General features: G+C 39.0%; 1 protein-coding gene across 4 annotated transcripts in view; it reads right to left on the bottom strand.

Annotated features, from left to right (window-relative positions):
• Positions 1 to 3,558: 3,558 nt before the first annotated feature.
• Positions 3,559 to 27,562, bottom strand: part of CWH43 (cell wall biogenesis 43 C-terminal homolog) — a 30,959-nt gene continuing 6,955 nt past the window's right edge. For all 4 annotated transcript variants that reach the window (XM_048049960.2, XM_048049961.2, XM_048049962.2 and 1 more), the window contains 14 exons: positions 24,913 to 25,033; positions 24,629 to 24,783; positions 23,090 to 23,291; positions 21,805 to 21,893; positions 20,147 to 20,401; positions 16,844 to 16,969; positions 14,761 to 14,840; positions 13,403 to 13,508; positions 12,163 to 12,298; positions 11,041 to 11,190; positions 8,685 to 8,829; positions 7,980 to 8,041; positions 6,808 to 6,963; positions 3,559 to 5,333 (listed from right to left, as the gene is read on the bottom strand). In XM_048049960.2, coding sequence (XP_047905917.2) covers positions 5,246 to 5,333; positions 6,808 to 6,963; positions 7,980 to 8,041; positions 8,685 to 8,829; positions 11,041 to 11,190; positions 12,163 to 12,298; positions 13,403 to 13,508; positions 14,761 to 14,840; positions 16,844 to 16,969; positions 20,147 to 20,401; positions 21,805 to 21,893; positions 23,090 to 23,291; positions 24,629 to 24,783; positions 24,913 to 25,033 — 1,871 coding nt within the window. In that variant the 3' untranslated portion in view covers positions 3,559 to 5,245. The remainder of the gene's footprint in view (positions 5,334 to 6,807; positions 6,964 to 7,979; positions 8,042 to 8,684; positions 8,830 to 11,040; positions 11,191 to 12,162; positions 12,299 to 13,402; positions 13,509 to 14,760; positions 14,841 to 16,843; positions 16,970 to 20,146; positions 20,402 to 21,804; positions 21,894 to 23,089; positions 23,292 to 24,628; positions 24,784 to 24,912; positions 25,034 to 27,562) is intronic.

The raw sequence follows: 27,562 nt of genomic DNA, 5'->3' as shown, positions 1-27,562 counted from the left end.
TCCCATTGGCTGCGGAGGCCGAGGGCCGCGCCCACCGGGCGCTGCGATTGGATGAGCGGGACGGGGGGCGGGGCTCTGCTGTGGCAGCGGGGAGGGAAACTGAGGGGATGGGGGGGGGCTGAGGGAGAGGGGCGGGGAGGAGGCCCGGCTCCACGGGAAAAAAGCGGATATAGAGGTTAAAGGGAAAATAAATAAAAATTAAAGCAGCAGAAGCTGGGGTTAGCTTCTCAGATACTTCCAACGTCCCGCATGCCAGACATTCAGATCTGCGCGTGTCAGCCCAAGCTCATACTCCGCAGGGCACGACTGAGTTACAACCCATGGGGTAATTCGGGGCTGAGAGGATCAGTCCTTCAGGGCGCCTGGCTGCCGGCACGCTGACCAGAAAAAGTACACAGAATAAAAATTCATTCTCAGAACGCAGTCAGTTCGGTTCAGAATAAAAATACATTCTCACACGCACACAATCTTCACCCAAGCTGTATGTAACTGATACAAACCTAAAGGAAGGTGTCACTAAAAATAATGAAAAAAAAAAAAACCACACACCTATTTGGTTATATCTGAAGCCATTTGTTTGTAAATAAAGCTTTTTATGTTGTTTTTTTTTTCTTTCTTAAGTCTGAAATGACAGATACTGCTTTGCTCTACAAACCCTTCCTCAGACTATAGCTTCTCTAACTGCTGCTCTCCACAGCTGTAAAGCACATCACACTGTCAATGTGACACATTAAAAGTTCAAAATATTTTTGAATAGGTGAATGCACAAGCATAATCTCTGCACCATAAAAGCAGATCTGCAAAGAAATCCATAGGAAAAGACAAAATAGACTTTGTTTTCTGCTTCTGCCTGCCAAACGATGGCTGTATGCTCCAGCCAGGCAAGGCCCATCCCACGAGAGCAAGGCCCACTGTAGCTCACACCTTTGCACCTCGGTTCCAAACCCAAAAAGGGGTAAATAGCCCCCTTGTTGCCACTTATTGTAAACTACTACACAAGCTTCCAGGCAGGGAGATGTTATGTCATCAGGCCTGTGTTTTATTTCTGAGCTTCTCTTCAAGCCTGAGTTTACAAAACACAGAAACACTTCACTTTGAATAAAGCACACCGATTAGGTCATGGTTTACCAAGCGTTCTCTCAAGGGCAAAGGCAGTTGAAGCAGTTCTGGCATTAGCCTCTTAATCCTAGCCCTCCTGGCATCCTTTCTTTTGCGCCAGTACAGCCACTTGGACAGTTAGATAGTGGGTAGATCACAGAGCAACCCTGCCCCTGCCCTACCAAAAAAAAAAAAATAGGAGGAAAAAAAAGTTGTGTGTTTTTGTTTTGCTTTGTGTTTTTCAGCCAGATCAATATCCTTTCATGACTCACCAAACACACATGCAAATGCTCCCAACAACACACAGAAGAGGAATAATTAACCGAGACCTGGAGGGGCAAGAAATGCATTAGCTGATTTACATGCTGCTGGGACTAACTTAAAGCTGCACTCATTTGCAAAGGCCTTCTCAAGGAAGGGAAAGGGCACTTTTTTTCTTTTTTTTTTTCTTTAAAGGAGAAGGTAATTGTTTACTTTTTCAGTTTGCTTGCCTTTTTTTGATAGTTTAAAATGGCAACCACATAAAAAACACCATCGACTGTGAAAAATACTGCATAACATATAGACAGAAAGGCACCATACACTTAATTTAGCCTTTTTCACTATCAGAAACATAGCACAGAAAGGTCTTGGAGAGAACCCTTTGATTCCAAAAGTTATTAAACTCCAAATTGCTGAAGTCACTGCACCTCCCAAATGCCTGTGTTCGTCTTGCTTTGCTTAGAAATGAACTTGAAAGTTCATTTTAGGCACCACACTCACAAATCACTATGTTTTTCAAGTCAGAGGGGGGAAAAAAACTGTATTGAAAATAAAAACGTTAATAAAGCAGAATTTGCTGAACATTAACAAAGCAGATAAAGCATCTACAAAATACAGTACGGGGCATTGTAAGAAAAGAGACAAATTGTCTACCAGAAACCCAGCAATCATGGTTCTAAATCTAGTAACTGATACCCAAGTGAATACAAACAGCTTTATGTAATCTTTCTGAGAAGATTTTTCACTTTCAGAATTGCAGTGAAACACCTCAACAGTGGTTTATTCTTGTACATACTGTAATGTTCTCTATGAGCAGTACACTACTGAGAGGGGATAAAAGAGGACCTCAGGTGGCAGAAAGCAGCAGCTGCAGATTATGTAACTGCAGCTTTCAAATCCCTCCTCATAAGTAATTCAGCCGATGTTCATTGTCATGTCCCATGGACTCATACTATGCTCATTGCTTAAGTAAAAAGGCTTGTTTTGTTACCCTTACTTAACAGATAGGTGAGTTTGACCCTGAGGGCCCTTCTGTAACACCGTGCAAACAAATGTAATATTTTACATACATAAGAAAAAAAAAATCAGGGCTTTTGGTCACTCCTATTTAAATCCTTGAATTAGATTTCAAGGTTGTTTTTTTTTTTTCAACTTTAGTCTGAGATCCTTAAAAAAGCCTGCTTAACCCATAATTAGGAATGCTTTACGCAGCCAAGATTCAGAGAGCAGCTCTGAATTTCTGCCTGCACCTTGGAGGTACATCAAATCAAGCAGCACTTTTGTTTGGGGCCACAAAGGTCCCTCCCTCCCTGTAAGCAGAGGACCCTGAATGTTTTCCGTATTCTGTTTCCATGAGATAGATATGTGGGAGCTGCTCTCACCTGCACACTTAAGCTGCACCCAGCTTGTTTCAGTAACGTCAACTGCTGTTCAACTGAAGGGTGTGCCCAACTTCTGTTGAATAAGCTTGTAGCTGCAACACCCCTTTTGAAAATGGGAAATAAAAAAAATCAGGTACTTTTTAGATCAAGAGTTTTGAGCTGCAGCTCCCAGGTCTCAGAGTGCTCTGTGACAACACTTGGGCCACTGCTTCTGAAGCTGAGCTTACCAGACACAGAAATGTCTGGGTCACAGAATCATCCAGGTTGGAAGAGACCTCCAAGATCCCCTAGTCCAACCTCTGACCTAACACTAACAAGTCCTTCACTAAACCGTATCACTAAGCTCTACATCTAAACGTCTCTTAAAGACCTCCAGGGATGGTGACTCAACCACTTCCCTGGGCAGCCTATTCCAATGCCTAACAACCCTTTCAGTAAAGAAGTTCTTCCTAATATCCAACCTAAACCTCCCCTGGTGCAACTTTAGCCCATTCCCCCTCGAGGGCTCAAAGTGGGAACATTTGTAAGAGGATTCTTGAGTCTCCACCCTGCTGAAGAATCCAGTACAATTACTCTCAAAAGTTGCTCTCTTACAAGTTACATAGAGTCCTTGTTATTCGGAGGTACTCATTGTTAGGCTCCTGATGAAATGATGTCTCTTCCTTTATGTTCCCGGAAACTTTAACTAATGTGCACAGAATGCCAGGGAGGATGGAACTAGAAGTACAACGGAATACAAATTATTCAGAAGTCAGACTCATAAACTAGACCTTTTACGGCCAGGAAAAGTTCAAACATTCAGAAAATAAAACATGACTATTTTATACATTTTATTTTTTCATGTCTCTGAACGTACAGTGTAAGATATCCACAGAGGTTTTTATTTCATAACACAGTACCTTTTGAAAGTTGAAATGAAGAGTGGGATTAGACAACAACAGGACTAGTCACATGCCCCTGCAGCAAGACCTGTTCTAGCACATTTCTTTCATAGTTTGAGACATAGCGATTGCGACTAAGAGGTGGACTGCACTGTTTTCTAAACCAGGCAGAGACAGGGGGTTAGGACAATGCAGATTCAAGGACAAATCAAGAGTAGGTTTAGCTTTAGCAGTATACATACAGCTCATGGTCATAGTTTCTCTTAGTCATTCTGAGAAAGTAATCCAAATGCCGACATATAATTGATACTTATTACATTTGCATACAGTGGGATATGTGGACATTATGAGGTACAGATCCACCAACATTACGTTACTCAAAGGAACAGAATATTTTAACTTCAGCTTTCAGGAAGAGGAGAACATTTCTAAATCCTGTGAAAGTTGAAAATCCATTCAAGTATGCACACTGACTTTGAAGATTACACACAGAGATGATGTATAGCCTGATCCATTACCACAACTTGTGCTTTGGTGTCTGACTTCTTGAAAAATGCCCTGATTCTATTTTTTTAATCATTTAAAAATAAAATAAAATAAAAGGTTTCAAGCTTTTATGTTTATGAATACTATTTCCTGCATCTCACATGAATAAACTGTTCATGTTACAAGCTATTTGTAGAGTCAGCCTGTGGAAAATATTAAGTAATGTGGCAAGTTAATGTTATGTTTTGTACATGCTGTGGAAAGGCAAACCTGTGGCTGGACGTAAGTCAGAGCTAGCATCGGTGCATACAGTAAAGAAGTGGGGTTACTCAGCACCACTGTGCAATGCTGGTGCCAGCACCAGCGGCTGATGCAGGCTGTGAGAAGGGAGAGACCAGGGCTACTGGCATTTGCAAAAGAAAACTGCTGGAAGTGCAAGAAATAAAAATTACAATCAGCTTTTGTCTCTTCACAGAAACCTTGTCATTGTAAGCAGGAGTTTTTAAATAAATTCTTCTGCAGTGTGCCCATGGGTCATAAACAATAGTTATGCAGAAATACTTTATGCTCTTTGTAAAAACATTGCAGAGTCTAATATTTTGTTAGTTTGTAAGAGTCACAGCCTTTTCACCAATACTATAAATATCAATCGTCTGCAAATTGTTCTATAAAACCAAATTTCTTTAAGAATAAAATATGGTTCAGCAGCAGATTCAAGTCAAAAGTGCACACTCTTGTTCAAACATAGTTTTTGCATGTATTTTTTCCAAGGAGCTACCAGGAGAGGAAAGGGGTCATATCTGAAATGGATAGGTCCGTTTAACTCTGAAAAAGTACAGTATAGGATACGTTCAGTAAAATTGAGGAAGTTATTCCAAATCAACCTCCCACCCCTGCTTGGATGCATACAAAACAGATGTCTGGCCCAGGTGGATACCAGTTTATCAAAATGTTTGCAACTTCCCTCTCTTACAGTGATGACAACTCATTAAAGAAGAGTCACCAGCTATGACACAGAAGTTCAGTGTTATACAGCATGGGAGTTCCTCCTTCTTAAACAATGTAGTCTTTTTGGCTGCTAGTTCAGTTTCAAACAACAAACCTTTGCTGGTCCCAGTGATATGTTATTTTCTCATTCTAATTCGTTCGTTTAAAATATTTAGGAGTGCTCATATGAAAGTGATGAATAAGCTCATAATTATGTCCATCTTTGTAAGATCCAAACCTAAGAAAAATATTCAAGAAAGCAAAATCATTACAATATGATTTAACCCACACAGTCAAGTCACGCACTTCTGTAGTATAATTAATACTTCTTCTTAATGTTCTAGATAGCTTGTTTCAGAAATAGACCATAATCCTACTTACATATAAATCATAATCTATGTCAGATAACTAGCTTGAGGTCTCCGAGGATGGAGACATTTAATTACACTGATTGGATTAATGCTATGGGTGCTCTATAAATGGAACTCCAGCTGACAAAGGTAAGGGGGGCTTTTATCCAGTAAAATCCTATGCTCTATATTTTTTTTCCACTGAGATAGTGTTTTGCTCTCCACAGTATCCAAATACTCAGCTCTACTGTTAATATCACAGATTTTTCTTTGAAAATTATGGTGAAAATTGTATTTTTTCATGCTGTATTTAAACCTGAAGATTTTGACCACTGCCTATTACAGTAGATGGATTTATAAAAGTAAAATGTAGTACTTACACAAAATATCAGTGCTAAGTAACGTGTAGAAATAGTACCATTGTGCTTCAAATGAACTACAATGGGAAAAAGTTAAACTTATTCCTAAAGACTACCATTTTTTTCTGCTTACAGGCAGCCATAAAGAAATCAGGACCAAAAAAAAATAGTCTGTGCTGAAATCAACTTTGAAAAATTCGAAAGTGTAATTCTAACTTTGGGCAAGTTTCATCATGTGGAAAAGACTAGGCAAATCCCTGCTTAGGCAGGAAGCCAGTGACTGAGTGGTTAACAAAAAGTAAGTTCAACTGTTAGTGCATATAAAACATATATATTATATATATTCTGTACTGTGTAAAGTAGAAACAAGTTAACTTAGTAAGTTCAGCATTGTTGGAAATTGTCATTCTGTGGCAACATCCATCTCAAACCCCATGGCTCTCCGCTGATATTTGATCCAAAATAAACATCTTTCTCCATGTTTCTTAGTTATGCAATGCCAGTAGAAAAATAACATCAGCTTAAAACCTCGTCCTTTTCTCTTCTGGACAAAAGTAACAAACTGCATCAGGCATTCGGTTTGACATTTGCTCTAGTTATACAGTATATTTTAACTACTCTTTGCATAAGTATTTTAACACATATATTGTATTTTGTGTTCTAAATAGTAGTATTTTATGCTCCTGATCCTCAAAGTGCTGAGAAACGTGGGAGATCTCTCATCATCTATAAAAAGAGTTACCACACCACTTGGCAAATGTCCCTATCAAACAATCTCAGAAATTAATTATCTGGGTGAAATAAACATTACCTTCAATTTACGGTGCAACGCAGCAGACGGATTTTCCCAAGGCACATGCCAGGTTAATGGTAAAAATCGAATTACAAATCAGAAGTCATTGCCTCCTAATTTGGTACGGACCAGTACCTCCCACTTTGAGAACTACTTTGTTCCTAGATGTCATGTGCATCATCTCCTTAACTTCTTATGAGATGTACTGACCTGGGATTGAAATGGGTGTCCTCGGGAACTTGGCTGGGATCAGTAACAATTCTGTCATTATCAACATAGTTATCTAAATCATCTGGGATCCTAAATTTGGCCATCTGGACTTCTGAATCACTTAAACCAGCGTGAGATATGCGGGCATAGCCCAACCTGTCAGATTCAAGATGAGTTAGCTTGAAGAATAATTCATGGCAGTCTCGACACATTCTTAATTCATGTCACTTTTTCCCAATCTTATTATTTAATTTATCGTGCTCCATAAACATGTGCATCATAACACAATGTCACAAACAGAAAAACTGGGAAAGTTTTAGTTCTTGACAACAAATTCTAAGTATAGGACCTTAATCAGTTTTTCAGTTTTAAAACTTTTCAGTTTTAAAATCACAGTTTTAGAATATGCATACTCCTGTAAGCTCACCAACTTCACTGAAGAGATTCTGAAATTCCAGATAGGAATTCAAGCATGAGCAACATGAACAACTAATAAAATGAGATTGCGAATGGTGGGGTATTTCTACTCAATACAGTTACTTAAGGCAGCTATCTAGTTTACCAGGTTTACTCCTGTTAACACTGCAGAATTTACATAGTTAATTTGGAATGAGCTTAATTACATTCTGGTACATACATCACCAAGAGAATGATTTACAAGGAGCTTGGTATTTACAAGACGTGGAGTGCATAGGTCCCAGCAGAGGAAAGTGCTCCGATATGGGTTTACAAGGTTAAAATTTCCACTAAATCCAGCATAAATCTTGGTTCGATTAGATCAGCATTTTGCTTGAACGAACCCTACAATCATAGTTTATAATTTGTATCTTCTGTGTCACATACAAATTAGGGCTTAGCCTTCACATTTTAGAGTGATGCTGCAAAGCCAGAGCTTGGATCTTGGAGAAAAAGTATTTTTATATTACCAAAGCAGTTTAGGTCTGAAGGCTTTTGACACAGAAGGGTGAAACTCTAACACTGCCTTTGCTAATTATATTTGGAAGTACACCAATTATTTTTGAGATCAGTGTTTCACATTATTTCGTAAGATACCTAACTCTCCATACACATTTGTTAAGGGATGTAAGACTCTTACACAATTACCTACAGCAAGGTGTAAAATTTATTGTCATAAAGATACTTAAATTTCTAAATGCTCCTCTTTAACATACCTTATTACTCCACGATACATAATATAGCTACACCACCTGTCACGATCTGTATTGTCAATATCCTATGAGTGAAAGAAAAAAAAAAGTCAAACAAGACAAGCTCTCCCTATGGTTAGGCTTTAAATCAGTTACAGAACCAGTGTACAAACCTGGTGTAGAAAAATGTTTTGCCTAAAATGTGATAGCAAGGTAGAAAGGAAAAAAACCACTATGCTAGACACAGACAGATTAGACTTTTTAGACCTTCTGACAGACAGCCAAATTGCAGAACTGCTTTAAAACAAAACAATCACAGAATTACAGGTTGGAAGAGACCTTTTGAGGTCACCCCCTCACAACCGTACGCTCAAAGTAACTTTGAGCAGGTTACTCAGGGCCTTATGCAGCCAAGCTTTTAAGATGTCCAAGGACAGAGATTTAACAAATTCCCTGGGCCCCTCTTCTCATGCTTGACAATCCTCATTGTGATTTGTTCTTCTACCATCTAATTGATATTTCCCTCATGGCAGCTGAAGTCCATTGCCTCTTGTCTTTTCACCGCATAACTCCATCTTCTCTACAGCACTTCATGAGGTAGCTGAAGACTGTATCTGAAAATCTGCGTGCATCTTCTTGTGTGTCTAAGCTACCACACTGCAACATTAAATTGAATGTTTAAATATACATTATCTCTCACTGTTGAAAGAAGCACTATTTTTATATTACCTGGACATTTCCATTTTCTATTAATTCCGTATAATCTCTGGATCCAGGAGCTGAAGTGATGTATCCTAGAAATACAATTTGCTTAGCACTAGTCTTCAACAACTTTGAAACAGCTATGGCCTGAAGTTTTCTGTCCAAGTCCTCTCTGAAAGAATTGGGAAAGACTTTAATACACATGTATTTAAGCCCAGATTCTGTCTGCTATATCATAGCACACCAGAAATGAGTCTGACACCGTTTTTATTCCCCAGTATTAGAGAATATGAAAGTTAACAGAAAGCTTGCCGATTCCAGATGATCACCATGTTGAATAAAAGCCACATGGTAGCGGTGGATGTAATCACGGTTCTCTTCCTAACCATTATACTATCAACTTTTTCTATTACTGTTTTGTTTTTTAATACCTATCTCATTACTAGGAAATGTGAGTTCTTTTGGTTATCTGAGGCTTTGTCACTGCCTGCACTTGAAATGTAATTGTGCTAGTACAGACTGTCTGCTGCATAATAAAGAGTTCATATGCCAACAAAACCTTTTACTTTTATGATGGACAGATCATGGTAAAAAGTAGTCTTACAGTCTGAGTCACGTGATTTATGAGATATAACTTAAGAGCTATGTCATCCCATTAACGCTTAGAATATTTGCCAGGTATTCTCCATCTTTTTAACAAGATTTACACAACAGTTCCAACATGACCAAAAGTGACAGCATAAGAGGAGCCTGGTAGGATGAATACTGCACCGAAATCCAGTTCCTGTCCTTGGATTTGTCATAATATAATGCAAAGATGCTTCTCTTTCCATGATTCTGCATGTTAATAACTTTAAACAGTTGCACAAAGCATGTTCTCTTCTATATTTTGGTAGATTGGGCTACAGAGCATTGAGACAGCAAGTTGAGAAGACGGGCTGAAATACTGTGCTTTTAAATAGCAGTACTTCTGAGTGGGCCAAACGAATAAGAGAGAAGGAGCTGGTGGAGAGGAGATAAAGACCATTTCAACAGAAGCCTGACTTAGGTATGTGTAAAGTTGCCTGCTCAGCTAGCTGCTCCTTCTAGACATGCCTCTCGAGAAGATGGGTTCTTTTAAAGGACACCATTGACATATTCCCACGTTTTAGAAACAGTCTTAAAAAAATCCCCAGTTATCTAGTATCTTAGTTTACGTCATTCTAAGCAGCAATGACAGATGAAAAACAAGCAGTTGTATATGGCATTTAATTATAAAATCCATTAATCTCAAAACACAATCTAATTTGTGCTTGTTTCCCAAGTGTCTCCTCCTATTTTCTCCTTCATCTTTATCTTAGCTCTCCATGAGAGGGGAATACAGAGCTATTTTCTTATGCTTTGACAAACAGTTTTTCAGAGAGGCAAGTCCAATCATCTGCGTGAAACACAGAATGGAATTTCTTTGTAGAGTTCAGATTGGGAGTGGTTCCTGACAATTACATATGCTTAGTAAAAGGGAGATCTATAAACAATTTGCATGCTTGCAGCACAGCTTCCACAAAAGAAAAAGGAAGGAGGAAGCTTGGTATGGGATAATGAGAATTCCTACTGCTTTCTGAGCAGCTTCTTTGTGTATTATACTCTGCACCCAATCCATAAATTTGTCTCTCCGTAAATTAAAACAAATTTAAAACAAATGACAGAAACATAATTTCAGATATTGCAGCAAATAGAAAATACAACTACATGGAGCATCGCAAAACTATCCCTTATTAATATTCATTACACAATAACTCAGACATTGCTTTAAAGTAAAGAACTGAAAGATACACCTTAGTCCTTTTCATCACATATTTGAGTTACTGATAAAATAATTCTTTATTTCCAAATCCAGAGATCAGATTTTATATTTCCAGTTTCATATAGTCAGAAAGACACTGAATGTATATTTTTGTTGTTGTTTAGACACTGTCCTTTCTTGGAGGCTTCAGAATTGTTACTTTTTATTTCAATAAATATCAGTTGTCCATTACTGCTAGCTATCCATAACTATCTGCACTCATTGTGGAATATAACGGATGCAGAAAGTCAGAAGGATGCTCTCGTGCCTGAGATGTATCAGTAGCCCTGCTCCTGTTTTTGCAGAACAGTATTTTCTTCATATCTCTACTAACTTGGATATAGAGCTCAGCCAAGTTTTGCAAGACACATTCATCCCTTAAAAAAAGGCTTTAAAATTTCTAACCGCTAGTTAGATCACAGTATTTTTTCCGATGTGTATTGCTATAACCAGTATTATAGCAGATTTTAAAGAATACAAAAGAAACCCCAGAAGTTGATGACAATTATGTTTAACTTTGCACGACATACATAACGGGAGATAAATAAATAGAATACCCACTCTTCATTTCCAAAGTGAGCAACAACAAAATCAACCAGTTTCCCTGTGAAGTTGACAGTCATGGAGATGGCAGGTGCAATCTCTCCCTCTGGAGATGGAAGAAGGTGGTGGGTAGATTTTACAATTGGATACCTTGACAGTGCCATAATACTACATGAAAAGAAGGAAAAAGTTACTTTTTGTAGTTCATAAACATAGCTAATCTGAACTAAGCAGATAAATGTGACCAAAAGAATTCAAACCATCTCTAGAGGATTTTTCTGAACTTAAGATTTTATTTTTTTTGACTAAAACATTACTTAATCACACATCTAAAAAAGCATTATCAAATTCATTCTCACCCCAAAAGAAATTGGTAACAAAGGTGATATGAATAGGTCATAAATAGTACAGAAAAAAAAATCTCATTTAGTACCACTTAAAGATACAGGCTCTTGAAGAGGAAAGTTACTGAATTCTCCTCACATACAGGAAGAATAAAATAGCCATTGCAACTTCACTAGAAATTCCACCTCCCACAGAGATCTGCAAATCCCCCTTAAAAACCACCACATCATAAGCCACTATTTTCCAGACTGCAAAAATATTCAAAGATATCCAACTGGTGGTTGGTCAAGCATTAAAGTAAAAGCAGACACAAAAGTTCTGGTCAGACAGACATGTGCCTTTCTATGTCCGTTTCCCACTACACTTCCCAAGCTGAATTTAATGAATTCAAAATTTGTAATTACTCCGAGTGCAGTTACATTTTCCAACTGCTATCACACGTTGAAGGCTGAAATCTAAAGTTCTCAGAGCTGACGAAAAAAGCGAATCAGAAACATAATTTGGAATGTCACACTTCCAAATCCAACTTCCAACCTTCCATTAAGGGCCAGGATGCCATACTCTGCATCACCAATACCGAGGTAGCTTGCAGGCACAGGCATCAAGAATTGATCACATTTAACAAAGAGAAACCCTCATCTGCATTGCGTTGTAAGGCTAGGGAGTCAGAACAAGTTCTTAAAGACAAGCCCCAGCAAGTGATTAAGGTGATTATTATTCCGATTATTCTTTGTCCGTGTTTTAATGGAGTATTTATTTTTATTTACTGTCAGTGTGCACGTAAAGGTGACTCACCCCCAAGTATGATCTCTTGTGCTTGGACCAAAATCTGTGTAAAACCCTAGTCTTTCTCCGAGCCACATTGTTGGATCGTTGTTCCCAATAAATGGTTTAGAGGCATCGCTCTCCAGAATAGTGATGAAATCTGCACCTAAAATGAGGGGGAAAAAAAAGAAATCCTTACAAATTTATAACTATGAGCTATAAACACAAATCATAAATGACTAGAGAATGCACTATTTCCCTTTTGATTACACAGGGATGGCCACAAGTCCTTCAGGAGTCAATTGGGACCAGTCTTACACCAGCAACAAACCGATGCCCAGACTTCCAGTTGTCACAGGCTACGCAGCCCCTGATGGAGACATCCTCACGCTTGGATGCCAAAGCTCCTCCCTGCCACATAACCAGACACACATGAGACTGCACTGTACAGCTGGCCTACACATACATAGCTCGGTGCATTTCAAAAGCATTTAGGTATTTAGGTATTCTGTATGTACACCCAACAGCACAGTAGGGTGTCTACTGCTTTCAACTTAATGAACAAGCACTGCGCAGTACGTCTGCATTTACCTTCATCTGCCAAATCTTATTCCACTCCAAAGGCTCATGTGCAAGAGGAAGCAGGCTGCTGCTGTCCCAGCAATTGGTTAGCCTGCAGCACCTTGGCACCGGCACACAGGCATGGCAACAGAAGGGTTCCCAGCTCCAGTGAATTGCAGACTACCCACAGCCATCTCACTTTCTCAGGGCACTGCTGTCCCTCCATGTTTACATACTGAGGTATTGTTTTGCCACCTGACAGGTTCTCCTACAGATTTAGCTGCCAAGTGCAGGAAGACATCTAGTCCCTGAAGGAACCCAGCGGCTAGAAAAGGCCTGCCCATGCCTGAAGGAAGGTTATCTATCATTATTTCACTTATGCAAAGTATTTCTGTATAGACAAGTGACTCATTAGCAATATAAGAGAAAACAACACAATGAAAATCAAGCAAAAAAACAAACAAACAAAAAACATACAGTAAAGTGTTTCCACCAACCAAAAACGTCTTTAATATCTAAGAAAAAATGACTGCCTCTGTAAATAGCTTTTAAACTGAAGTGATTGTACTGGAATAGCTCATAAATTCAGGAGAAAACCACTAGATCTTGTGTTAATGTAAGAACAGACTCAGCCAGCTAGGTGTTCTTGCTTCTCTCTGTTTCTTCATATGTAGCCTCTGATATATAAATTAAGTGGGAAAAAAGTTACCTGTCTGATTGAGCAAATTAGCTGATCCTTCCAGATTAGACCATCCTTCATTGTCATATGCAAATCGAAAAGGCCAGATCATAGCAGAGAAGTCTCTTTTCGGAACCTCAAAAAAGAAAGAGCAAAAAAAGTTAATTATGACTTGATTTCCATGTACTGTATATTTGCAGTCAACAATGTCAGATACATGGTGCCATAAAAGACACCCAAGAGGAGATATTTTAACCAACATATTTTCCAAATAAAGCTGTCAAGATTACAAAAGTCTTTAGGCATTTCTGAGAAAAATCTGTGCTGTTATCAAGAGGAGAAAAGTCACTGTAGTTAAAATGAATTTGTACAAGTAACAGTAAATATATGGACACAAAAAAGACCAAGAATATTGTCATCTTTCTAAGAGTGACTACCCATTTTCTATACTACAATCCTCGATGAGTTTTAAAAAGAAAGCCAACTGTTTACACACACACTTTCTACTCAGCTCTCATCATCTTTTCTTTATCTTTTCCTGCATTTGTCATCAGAGACTTCTCTAAGAAAGAGATTACCAACAGGAAAACATGTCAAGAGCAAGCTTCAAATGACCATTTCTGGACTATCACCGAAAGAAAACAAGTTTAATTCATAATTTGAATCACTTGCATCAAAAGTTTAATTTTACAACAGCGAAGTCATGGAATGGAAAGGTTAATTTATGTCTGATAAAAACAGCTCTAATTTTGAGTTAAAATTACAAACTATGTAAACAACACTCTCAGACAACTTATAAGTAACTTAATTGCTAAACTTTGTGAACATGAAGCGTCTTAATTGTTAATATCTCTGTGATACTCGATTTTTTACTAGATAGGAAACTGGAATCTTCTGATTTTTATCCAACTTCCTTAATTAGTCTAATCTAGGTCAACCAACTTGTCAGAGAGGTTCAGTTCAGACTTACGCATATAAATACGGAAACAAAGAATACTTTCAGCTGGAAAGGGCCTCAGGAAGTTATCCGGGCATACCTCTCTGATGCAAGATCAAGCTGCTAATGGCATTGACCAGTCCAGTTTTGAATATAATTAAAATAAACTAATTTATAAAAGTAGTATTCAAATCAAATGTATGAGGCAAGAATCTCTCAGCGTTCTAGAATGATTTTATTTCCTTCATAGCAGCACAACAAACCTCCAAAGACCCAAACATTTCCTATATTCAGCATGAATTCACAAAGTGAACTTTTTGCATATTCATTTCTGAATTACTGCTGCTGAATATTTGGATACTGGTATAAAGACAACCAACAAACCTAAGATATCAAAAGCACATTTCACTGTACGTTTGAAAGTTACCATTTTCACAAACATGCTACTCACCCCTTGGCCCAACTTCTTCTCGTAAGTTTTATAACGTAGACCCAATCCTAGCAAACCAACACCAACAAACAGCCACAACACTTGAAAGAGAGAAACATGGAAAAGTTTATTTTAAAGTAAGAGGAAACAAAGTTGTTATTGCAGTTAAACAGATCTGGATATACGGTCATTCTAAGGTGTGCTACTCATAGAATGGGGAAAGTATATATTTAAATTTCCACACATGGCAGCGATAACACCATTCCAAAGTTGTGTACTTAAGAATATCGGTATATGTGCAGATACACACTTCCATTCTCCAGAACAGAAGGGGCTGAGCAGACACAATACACCAACACTGCCTGGAATATTTGTGTAAAAAACATACCTATTGAAGAAGACATCATAGGAGATAAGCTCATCATGTAAACTTTCCAGTGTTTCCCTCTCTGTGTTCAAGATATGCATCTGTAGCATGCATCTTTTATTTTGTATTAACATAATGTGTGGAATAAAATTTAGTGTACTTCACAAGCCTCTAGATGTCAGAAAGATATGATCCCTGCCAGACCTCCAGGGCAGTTCTTGTTTAAGTACCCTCATTGGAGGGTTCTTGGAAAGGCACTGTGGCTTCACAGAATGCAAATTCAGAGCTTTCCCATTGCTCCTGTAGCCTTCCAAATAACCACAGTGGACACTTACGAGCCGTCAGCGTTTGGCACACTGTAATTTGATGATCAAATTCCTCTGCAGTTATTTCATTTATACGGTGGCATACAGAATCTACAATGACTTCAGTAACCCCAGTTTGTTCTTTCATCAAATCTTTACACAGACACGTAATTATTTTTATGCAAGTTTTCTGGAACAACTTTATGTCAGATTTAAATAAATTTTACTGTGGATGATGTCAGAAGAAAGGACATGCCCTTTGTATTAGTAAATGTTAAGCAACTTCATAGTCTGTAAGATGAAAAGGTGCTTAAAGGGGAAGCTGAGAAAAAAAATACAAGTCTGAGCATGATGGGGAAATACAAGACTTACTGTTGTAATGTCATAAAATTAGCTTAGCAAAGGCTCTGCTTTGTCACAGACAATATTTTCAAGCATTTACTCACTTTTGTGTAATGTTTTTTATGTGTAGTAACGTTTAAACCGCTAGCACTGGTGCTCACATTTTCTGTAATACACAAACATGTGCTTTGATATTCTTCTGGCCCTTGAGTATTTAGGGTAAAGAGCTTCACAAAGCTTTCAGAAACAGCCCTGTAAAGTGGGAGCACGACTGCCTCCACTTTCCAAACAAGGTAAAATGAGGCACACAGATGATGATGGGCAATTTGATCCAAAATCACAGAAGAAAAAAAAAAGATACAGGAACTTGAACCTTCAGCATCCTGATCTCTGTGGGGTTATCATGCCCTAGCCACAAGCCATTTTTTCTTTTACCAAACTTTACAATATCAACAGATCAGAAAAATGCTGCATGATTTCTTTAAAAAAAGTTAACAATGGAAACAAATCTGAGGTTCAAATAATCATAGCCAAATACTTGAAAGCATCACTTGGATGAATTCCAGAGGTTTAAAACCCAAAATGAAATCAAAATATTTTAGTTTCTTTTCAAAACCTAAGAAAAACAAAATCAGACCTGAAACATACTATCTGGAAACTTCATGGGCAGATGAGAAAAGTTTCACGATGGGCCTGGTCTGAACGCCCAGCAGGGAATCAGGGTGGTGTAGGGATGTCATTCACCATCAGCTTTGCAGGACTGCCTCCTCCCACAGAAGGGCAGCTCCTGGGCCATCCAGGACCCATATCTGGCCCTTGCCAGCCAGCTAACACAGCTCTGTAAAGGGCTGACTAGCTCAAATCAACATACTGAATGGGCCGACAAGTCTTTCTTCTGTGTACACATGCAGTAGACCTCAAGATACAGAGAGACTAGAACCTGGGCAATACCGACCTCAGGTCTGCCTCTGGAACTAGCACCAAATCCCACCTTTCTAAAACACCTGAGCAAAGCACTGCACTGCTGTACTCTTTTTCCTCAGGCAGTATTCGTAGAGTCATGGATGAGAGGGAGAAAAATTACACTTACGTAGTTTGATATATTTTTTACTCCTTTTAAACAGTGGCTTTTGGTTGCTTTTCACTTCAAAAATGGAGCTAAGGTTTTTCTTGGATCCTGTTAGAAAGTCTAGCCCAATGCATAACATAATAAAACCTGTAAAAATATGTCATTAGTTGTTTTTTTCATAGAGTTTTAGCATATTAAACACTGCTTATATATACATCATTTATAAACTCCCAGCTGCTGTGTTACATTCAACCTTACAGCTTCACCAACAAAGACAATTCAGTCAGAGCCCAAACAGATAAATGCCAGACTAAATGTAGTGATGCAGGCAACACGAGATTAATTGACAATCTAACTTATCATTGTCAGTATTCACCTCACCTATGCCTGCAGCACTTGAACATTAATAGTTCTAATTTACATTGTAGCACTTGCTGACACAAGCACTGCTTCCAACAAAATCGGCTTGTGACATTAAGCATGGCACTAATGACAAATATTTCAAAAACATTACTTCAAAACAGTAACACTGCAGGAAGAATTCAAAGCTAAGAGAGGATTTAAACTCCACTGAGCACCTATTCTACACATTATTCCACAGAACATTTAGCCAGCTAACACAAAGGCTGATCTTAATAGCACTGCAGTACAGTTTTGTGGTTCTAGGCCAAAAAGGCTAGCGCAAAGCGGGCAGAACATGCTAAGTACTTCCAGGCTCCCACTGCCAGCTCCAGCTCTCAGATCAGCCCAGTGCTTTCAAAGTTTTCCAGAATTAATCCAGACAAGAGCATTTAAATAACACATATATTACAATTCTTACAGCAACAGCTTGATGAAATATATATATATTTATTGTTGATTCTAGATGCCTCTTAACTCTGCAAGTTAACTGCTTTGTCACCAAGATAAAAGTAACTGTTTTTAATACAGGTACTCCAAGAGCAATTGCTCAACAGTTTGTTCTGACACAGTGTAAGCAGACTACAGCAGGACAGGAGGCGGCATCTTGTATTCGTTTCCTCCACAGTCAAGAGAAGAAGCTGTGCTTTTTAAGAACAGACGACTAAGCCCACCTATAGGTATATTTTAAAAGCAAGTAAGGCTTCATGCACCAGTAATGCACCATGATGGTACAGTTTCCTTTCCATGAGTAGTGCAGACTAATATTACGACCTCTTATCCTTATGAGCTAAAGCATTCCATCACCTGCAAAGAAAATGTGGGAGCCTAACAAACTGGCTAAGAGCTCTTCTGGAAACGGTCTACATCCTCTATACCTTTGTGTCATGATACAAGTCATGTTTTATTTCAGAGTTATAGCTGAAGATAAAATATTTGTTACTCGTTATTTTCTTACGGCCCTTACTTGCTCTGTTAGGGGCAAACCAGGAAGCTGGGTCTAGTCTAATAAAAAAGTGGGCACAAACAAACCTTTCTCAGAGGGAATCTACTTCAAAGCCACAAGTCAACAGACAACCAGGGATCCAACCCCGAGCATTATGTTACATCACAGTGAAGTAGCACAGAAGTTTTGAACAGAACGATCTTACTTTCATTGTCACTTCTCCCAGTGCAGTTCCCTACCCAGACTGCGGCAAGAGAAAGGCAGGATATTGGACAGGAGGAGAAAGCAAGAAATAACACTTGCACCTGAAAGAAAGCAGAAGAAAACAAGCAGTTTGCCAGAAAGCCAGGCTGTAAGGGAAGAAGCACAGCAATAAATACATAGCCTCATCGTATAATTTGTGTATCTTTGATAGCAATGAGATGCCATCAAAAGCCAGAAATTGGATTCTCAGATTGAATAAGCTCATGTAGTGCCATCAGCCGAGATAGGGTCAGCTCACAAGTTTCTTTTAGCCAAAGAGAAAGTTAAAGAAGGCCATCTCTGTGTTACTATCCCATGATCCAGCCAGGTGACTTAATCATCAGTGTATTTCAAAGGAAGTGACAGAGAGAGATTTTGTGTAATAGCTTTTCTTTTGTAAAAGCATTATTCAAGAAAGCATCTGACATTTCTCTACCACATGTTTTCTTCCTATAACTCCAAAAAATAAAATGAAATGAACTGAGACAGCCTTTTCTACAGACTACCCAGATTGCTTTCAGAACACAGAAAACTGCAATACATGTAATGGAGCACTCCTCACAACACAACCAACTGAAATCAGAGTGACTGCTGTAACACGTGAAGGACTACACGCGAACTAAGAACCTGGACTGACGGAAAGTGGTTGCCAAGGCATTTCTGAAATCTGAAACCACTGAAGCAACAAGTCTAACTCGGCATTCCTTAATCCGTTCGGAACAAAATAAAGGATGATGTGTCACATTTTCAAATGTGCCACACAGTTTGCCCAAGACAGTGTTTAGCATTGTCTTAGTATGATTGGTGAAATATGCTAATGAAACACATTCATACTTTTAAAGAAAGTTATTTTGGAGACAAAACCAGAAAGGGTTGGTTTCACTTCCGCCTCCCCACCTTCATCAAGGGAACATTTTGCTAAAACCTTTATATTTGCTCACCTCAGTTCTTCCTCATTGGCAAATACCTGACAATTTCTTTTCTTCTCCCATCCCCCTCCTCTTTGTCTGCAAGGACTTGATGATCCTTATGGGTCCCTTCCAACTCGGGATATTCTATGATTCTATGTTTCTGACACTGCAAGACTACCAACGTTCCTCCAAACTTGCTGGTATGTCCACACAGCATAAGGCACTGTTACAGGGAAATGAAGCCCAGCTCTCAGATGCAGCCTAGCTAGATCAGCAGGATGCTGCACTTCGGTCCTCAGAGCAGGGCTGAAAAATGCACTGAATTATGTTACTGCCCCAGCAATGTTTCACAGCCCTCCTGAACCCCTGAGTTTCCAGCAACCCCATTGTTACCTGAGGTACCAAGCTGCTATCAAAGGCAGCAAGCACACAGGTGCAGTCACACCCTGAATTGCAGGGCAGCCGTATTTTTAGGGTGACTGATTAACACATTTCTTCCTCAGATGTGTACTTAGTTATCAGACTTTCTTTTCACTTTTTCATTTTCCCTCAACTAAATTCCATTTTCTGCCCACATTTTAAACTATTTCTAACAGTAAAGAAACAAGCAGTGGGTTTTTGTTTCTTTCTGTTTTTGGTTTGGGTTTTTGTTTTTTGTGTGTGTGTTTTGATTGTTTTTCATGTCTCATTAATTTTCTCATAGAAACTCTTACTTCAGTAAATCAAACAGGAGCTGAGCATTTAGAAAGACTATACACTAGACACATTTTAAACATCTGAGGCTAAAGCAAGCATATTACTAGTAGTTCATAGTCATGAATGTACCTAAAAGAAGATGGGAGCTTTCTCTGGCATAAATTCCTCCAGGAACAAATTTATAAGCTGTACACCATACACAGAAGAATAATTCAAGAACATAGGCAAACATGGCTGTACTCATGGCTTTTGCAGGATGCAGACAGCTAACAAAGTGTCCAGCCAGCTGAGGCCACACACACATCGTAAAGACAGCAAGAATGTTGCCTGCAACAGCAGCACTCCAGGTCTGCAAATACAGGAGACCAGCTGAAGACGCTATACCTGTGAAGGGATAGAAAAGAACAGTGAGTCAGCTATATTATCTGCGCTCTTCTTTTAAATATTCTCTCTAGGAAAGATTTAAAAAAAAAAGTATGTGAAATATAACTGTGCTTTGCAGACACGAGAGCTGTACCACTAGAAGGACAGTTACTCCCAAAAGCCAAAAACAGCCTCTCACTTTTCTCAGAGCTGCATTCTTTTCAAGTTTGCTTCCTGAGCTGACAACAGTGCAGCAAAAAGACTGCAAAGGAACATCAGCAAGAGCCATATTACAATTTGAATACAGATCTCTGAAGACTAGCACCTACACCTAAAGGTAAATTATCAGGGCAAACAATGGTTTAAGCATTGCCAAACTCTTGTGTCTTTACTGAGACTTTCCCAATATTTGATATTTGATTTTGGCTCCCACAGAGAAGTAGTCCCAGGAGAAATGCAGTTTGCATTAAATTCCTTGTTTTCAAGGCTGCAGAGAATAATTTGAAAGTGTTAGCTAGTGAATGCTCCAAAAGAGAAGGTGAATGAGAAAAAAGCAAATCATAATGCATCACGTCCTTTGGACTCCATATTTTGAGGTCCCAATTACTACCAAACCTTTGTAGAAAGTACTGCCTTGTCTTCTGGTTAAAAAAATCCAAAAGCAATTAGCTAAAATAGCTAAGACAAAAAAAAAAGAAATCAGACTTAAAAAAAACCACACCAGCATTTATACCAGTAAACTTCTCTTAGAGGGGCCTACAAATTACACCAAATTGCATACATCTATCCATGCAGAGAAAGTATGGAAAAAAACACTTCTCCACCAGTCAAGAGCAGAACAATTTCCATCTCTGACTTGCTCCACGACATATATATTCATTCCAACTGAAAACAAATGTCTAGATCCAGCACTCAGATCCCTTTTCCCATCACCCAAGACCCGCTGTATGCAGACTGATTCACAAATACATTACTTCAGCAGAACTGCTTCGATATTCATATTATTTTACTGCCTGGAGGTCTTGGCAACTAAGGAAGCAGGTTGTAAGCCTGCCTTCATGTGGACTGCTCTTTATGCTACAAGCTACTGTGCCTCCTGTGGAATCAAAGGTTTGTGTCCCCTCAACCCTAGAAACCTAGATGTAGCCTTACACAATGCAGATGATGAGAACTGAGATGCTGCTCCTGGGAACAGAACCTCAGCAGGGGATTCTGAAGAGAACAATGCTGCTCTGCAATTGCCTGGAAATTTAGACTGCAACCTTTAGTCAACTGGGCGGACATGGGGATGCTACAGGCAGTGACAGAGAAAAGGAAGCTCTGATTAATGATGGACTTTTCTGACAAGCAGCGTAGGGTGTGAGGGCATGACTAAAATGAATAATGTAATAGAAACAAAAATTCTGTTCTGTATTTGCTCTTACCTATAAGAAACCAGGCAAAATTGGCAACAGAAGACCAACTCCAAAACGAAAGCATCAGTCCATGAGCCAGGCCCAACAGAACTGTACCTCTGATACAAAAAAAAAAGGAAAAGAAATTGCACATTACTATAATTTCATAAACACCTGACATTCAAAAAGAAACTTTCAGACATACAAGCGAGGATGGTTGGTATTATTCTATACTCCTTTTATTTAAAATAGTTCTCAATTTGAGCACAAAATACCTTCATCTCACACCCTCCCACGTTAGTTCCCCTTAACTGGCTGTAAAAATCATCCAGAAAATAATGGCAGTTTATCACAGTGTATAAGCAAGCTGTGTTCAGCAGCAGAAGCTTATCACTGAAGTACTGGGTTCAAAAGGAAAAAAAAAAACCTCAGATCAAGTGAGAGGGGGTAATCCCCTCTGAACAGAAGCATTTTCTTCACTTCAAATACGAACCCTGCAGCATGTAAGATTGCTCGCAATCTTGAGCAGCTCTTGTGAGTGCTGATTCCAAACTATGAACTATCTCACCTGCAGCTACACATACTTGAATATCAGAATAACTGATCTACTCTCTTTCTAGATTTTGGAATGTGAGTGAGCAATTCACAGCATTAAAACTATATTCTTAATGCCTAAAACTTCTACAGAAGCATATCTTTTAATATTGCACACTTTTTGTTTTGTTGTTTTTGGGTTTTTATCTGCATGCATCTCCAAGGTATATTATTTTGTACAGCCTTCCCAATGAAGACAACCGCTAGATTCATTTACTGCCTGTTGGATATACACCTCGTTCATAAGCCCTTCAACTTCAGTCCTAATTTAAAAATCATTTTGCAGGGTGGCAGATCAGGTTTTATTATTGTTGAAATAAAAATCATTCTGGAACATAAAACTTTTAAGATTTTTCTTTTTTTTGTATAGATGCAATGCTTAGAAATATCTGAAACCGAGAAGGAATATGAAGGAAAAGGAAGGACTGAGTGAATACTCCTTGTCCTCTATCCACAAGTCTTCTGCATGAAGTACCTTCTATTCTATACAGATTTTTATACCATCGTTCTCTCCCTAGTAAGAAAGCTCCTTCCAATAATGCATGGTAATTTAATGCATAAGTAATTTAACGTCTGTCCTCTTCCTTTAGGCAAAAATAAGCAAAGTTAATTGATCTGGCTGAGTTTTAATTTGTCACCCACTATGGCATTGGGTTTTGATTACTGTTTTGTTCAAATCATTAAAAATAAACCAACAAACAAACAAAAACCAGGCACTCACCCATATGGATTAGGGTCCGGACCTCTATGTGGATGCCCACTTACTGCCCATCTAGAAATTAGCGAGACCTCGCCAAATATCCACACCGTGAGAAACATGAGGCTGCCAAAAGCGATTCCTGACAAAAGCCAATTAGGCTGGGAAGCAATCTCTCTAACTCCATTACCAGTATTGTTTGCTTCTTGTTTCCTCTTGTCTCCACCTAGATTAAGAATAGGAATATAGCTCAGCAAAGTGTCAAATCAGAACAAAAAGGGTTATTGAGAAAAAGAAATAGCCAAGACTACCAGAAAAAATTACTGGCTCAGACACAAAAGCTAACTTATCTGATCATTCATGAAAATCGGTAAGAGAAAAATATCTCCCTAGGTCTGTCAGGAAAAGCTACTGACCTTAAGTGTACAAAAATGGCAACCTGCTCATATGATTCACATGATTATCCTTCATACTACTGGAATTTAAATTGTTAAATTGGCTTTGGAAATCAGCAGAAAAGTTATTAGAATTCGTTCAGAGGATTCTGTTCTCTGAAACTCTAAACTCCGGTAAGAACAAAACCCGACACTTCCAAAGAAGCCAGAAAACTCCCTTCCTTCTCTTCTCCTTTTTCCATGCACTTGAGATCATCTAAGGAGATGATCACTTGAGACTCATCTAAGGAGAAAGCAGTGCCTTTAGTTGCACAGACATTCTTTTGTCACCTAGGAATAAGAGATTCCCTTCCTAATTTCCTGCAGTAGGTTCCCTTTCTAAATTATTATGAAAGCGGAGGCTTAGTTTGTGTCATGCAATACAAGTCTACAAACAATACACACGATGACAATTTATACCCACTTACACATAGACAAGGTTTTACCTTTCAGTTAATTCATTCAGGTTATACTGAGAAGGAAAGCACTTCTGAGGATTTAACATGAGCTGCCCTAACTAACCAACCCAGCCTCGCTGTCTTCCTTGGCAACGCCACCTTCACAGTTTTAAAGAAAACAACTAGCCTATGCCAGCCCCAAGTGCTGTGTAACTGTCCAGACACTCCAAGAACTTGGGCAAATTTTGACCAGGACAACTAGCACACTCTTCCATTTTTTTTATGATTATTTTGCCACTTTAGCTGTTCTTCCTCTTTGTCTTGTCTCCGTTGAAGAATATGCATTGGCAGAGAAACTGAAACAGCAGACTGAATTAAGAAAATAACAGTGACACGACAGATGTTTTCTGTTGGAGAAAGGATAATCCATCCTGGGTTTATAGGTCTAATATTTCTCTTATAGGTCTCTTATTTCTCTGTTTGTTTTACTACTGCATTATTGATACTGCAATTAGTTGGTATTTCCAACTTACTACAGCTTGTTGGAATTGTGACACTGATTCTGCCATGTTACAGGAAGATGATAGCACTGTTGTTTGTAAAGTCTATACTGCTTGTGCATCTCATCTAAAAACAGACTGCTGAGGAAAAAATGAAGGAAAAAAGGGACACACGGGTAGGTTTCTTTTAGGATGTTTTCATAACTGCTTTCTTAGCTGCAATGCACTTACCTGAATAGATTCGCTCCACCGCTGCTATAAAACCAAGTGTGAGTATGACTGTGTTGGCAGCTTGCGAGCTCCAGACTGGGTTCAGTGATGTATACCAGATGCGAAGAACAAGCAGCATTATCTTGCCCAGTATGAAGCCCCATATCCTGATGAACCTATAAGAATCAGTTGTAGAATACTGATGCATTTGAGGGTAAAAAAGATCTTACTTTTTGAGGGAAAAAAACACGCCTTTTAAGACAGAGAGATGTCATTTATCACGCCATCAGTATAAAAAGAAATACCTTTGTAAACTGTTTCCTGACCACCATGTTACTGTTTGAACCAGCAACGAGGAAGAAACACCTGCAGACAAGATGAGGAGTCTAATCGGAGCATTTGGTGCCTGGTACGATGCTAAGCTGCCTACAAACAAACACACACACACAGTGGTTCTTTTAATGGGCAGTAGGGATCAGGTAATAAGGATTTCTTGTGCATTAGTTCAATCTTGTTTGTAATTTGAATGGCTACGCCATTCATGTGAGAACACGTGCCACTACGTACTTTTAAACAAACCAAAGAAAGGTTTGGACAGAAACTGGGTATCTGTGACATTATAGCAGTTACCACAAAAAAAAAGGAAGGAAAAAAAAAAAAAAAAGATCATCCAAGACTCCAGTGATGTCTTAATTTACATACTTATGGTCAAGTATCTAAGCAGACAGACATTCCAGAACCACGCACTTGCACAAGAACCATGCACATAAATCAAAAGCCATAAAACTTGAGGTTTATCCTTTTTAGAAAGGCGCAGCCACCGTACATTGCATAGGGATTACTAGAGCATTGGTCTTACTGGTGTGAAAAAGACTTTCTCTGGCCCAGAATCTTGCTTCAGAGCCTGTTCCATCTTGTTACTGAGAACTGTGACTCCTCCAGCCCCTGAAGGAGATGCTGCGTGTGTATCTCCCCCATTTCCCGAGGCACAATGACCTCACCTTTATCGGCAGTTTCAAACTCAGCTAGCAGGTTTAAAATCCAAGTGACTATGGGTCATGCACGTTCTCGTAACTTCTCAGTCGGTGTGTCAAATTCTGGCCTGGTGACAAAATTTGACTAGCAGCAAACAGCAGGAGAAGCAACGTAATTTGCTAGCAGCCATTTGCTAAGAAAGTATGAGTCAAACATCATGAGGCATTAAGCAAGGAAGGGTAGAAATGGAGCTGCTGATCCTGGCAATGCGTGCTAGGAATCCTCCAACTGTCTGTTTCCTCATTCTGCTTACAGCAAAAGATGCAAAGCTAAGAGCAAAGATGTCAAAATGAAATAGCCAAGAGTAGTGAATGACGTGCTTGCATGGACCTCAGCACAGCTTGCATGTACAATGCACACAGATTTCTTTTGCTACCTTGTGCTGAAATCCACAACTGCCTCTTCAAATCTTTTGTCATTTGCGCTAGCTGGATTAACGCTAGCATGGGTCTGCTTGCTTATATTGCACACACCTTTGGCTGCTCAGCAAGTACACCCAAAATGTACATACATCTATCCAAACATGTAAATCTACCCCATGTGTTATCTGGAGGCATAGATTCAAATGGACGCTACCAGAAAGTTTGTTTATTGTTGTGCTGTGTTTTTTAAATAGAACATGAAGTCAAGTGGTGTGAAAGGATACAGAAATCAAAAGAAAAGCTTCAGAGAAAATAAATCTTCCTGAAAAGATAAAAAGAAAGTGAACTATAATGATGGATAAAGGGAAGTCTTAATCATTTTTTGAAAAAAAAGTCCTAAATATTCTGGTAAAGAGTGAGAATTACCACTAGCTGCTGAACTCCTTGCTAGGGACAAAGAGGGTGAAGAACATGCTTTGACATCTTCCCCAAATACCCCAAATACTGACTCTCACTGTAGAGCAACTGGAAAGGTGAATACAGTACAGCAGAGCTGGTAGAGAATATGGTGTAGAGTTGCCAATGGCAATATTAGGAGTGTTTGGGAGATGGAAACAGCAGGAGGACATGGTCACTGTGGGCTTCAGATACCCTAGGCAGGAAGGAAGGGGAGATCTCATCTGCGTATAGCAATGCTCAAGTTAGCCCTGACTGAGGATGCTTACAGCTCGAGCCTCCCCATGCTCTGGAGTCCTCTCATGACAATCTCCACTAATACATCCTTTCCCCAGATGACTACCAAAGGCGCTAGCTTCTCGTTCACAGTTCGTGTCATCAGGAGCCCGTGATGCAGGTAAGCAAACATATAAACCAGCAGACTTTACGCACCACTGCTCTTTATTTAGCAGAATGAGAATTACACTCATTTAAGCAATTTCCATCTCTTTTGGCAAAGTGAGCTAGTAAGAGCAGCAAGATGATCTGAAGGACTAATCTTAAATAAACACGGCAGATTTTGCAGTACTGTGATATCTGAAGGAATGCAGGGTGCAATTTGAAATGCTTACACGTTGCTACTAGGCTCTAAAAGCAGATTTTGTAGAAAGCAATGCACTGAGCACTGCTGCGGAAAGGTGAAGTGGAAGACTGCTCACTGAAAAGCTTATTAAAAACATAACTAAAAAAGTATTAGGATGGATAAGATGGAAAGAGCAGAAAATGAAAATAACATGGTGAAATTACTCTTCATCTGAACTGATGACACCAATAAGCTGTGTTCTATTCTAGCAAATTTCTAGAGATAAGAAACGGGAATTCTTAGAAAAGAAAGAAAGTCGTGCAGAGAGATCATCCTGTTCTGTCTTCTACCAATAAAAGAAGAAAATCATACGGAAAGTGATTCTCTGATTATCATCTTACATTGATAAATGAGAAGTCAGGAACTGCTGCTTCAGGAAGAGGCAAGACATCACTTAGCAGCAGCATTTTCCCTCTACGCAGGATGGATACCCTCATCTCCTCTGAGTTCATCCAGGTGTTGCAAACTCATTAGCAATAA

The sequence above is a fragment of the Anser cygnoides genome, chromosome 4 (genome assembly GCF_040182565.1).
Source record: "Anser cygnoides isolate HZ-2024a breed goose chromosome 4, Taihu_goose_T2T_genome, whole genome shotgun sequence".
NCBI lineage: Eukaryota > Metazoa > Chordata > Aves > Anseriformes > Anatidae > Anser > Anser cygnoides.
Note: the sequence above shows the minus strand (reverse complement) of the source record. Positions and strands in the feature narration are given on the sequence as shown.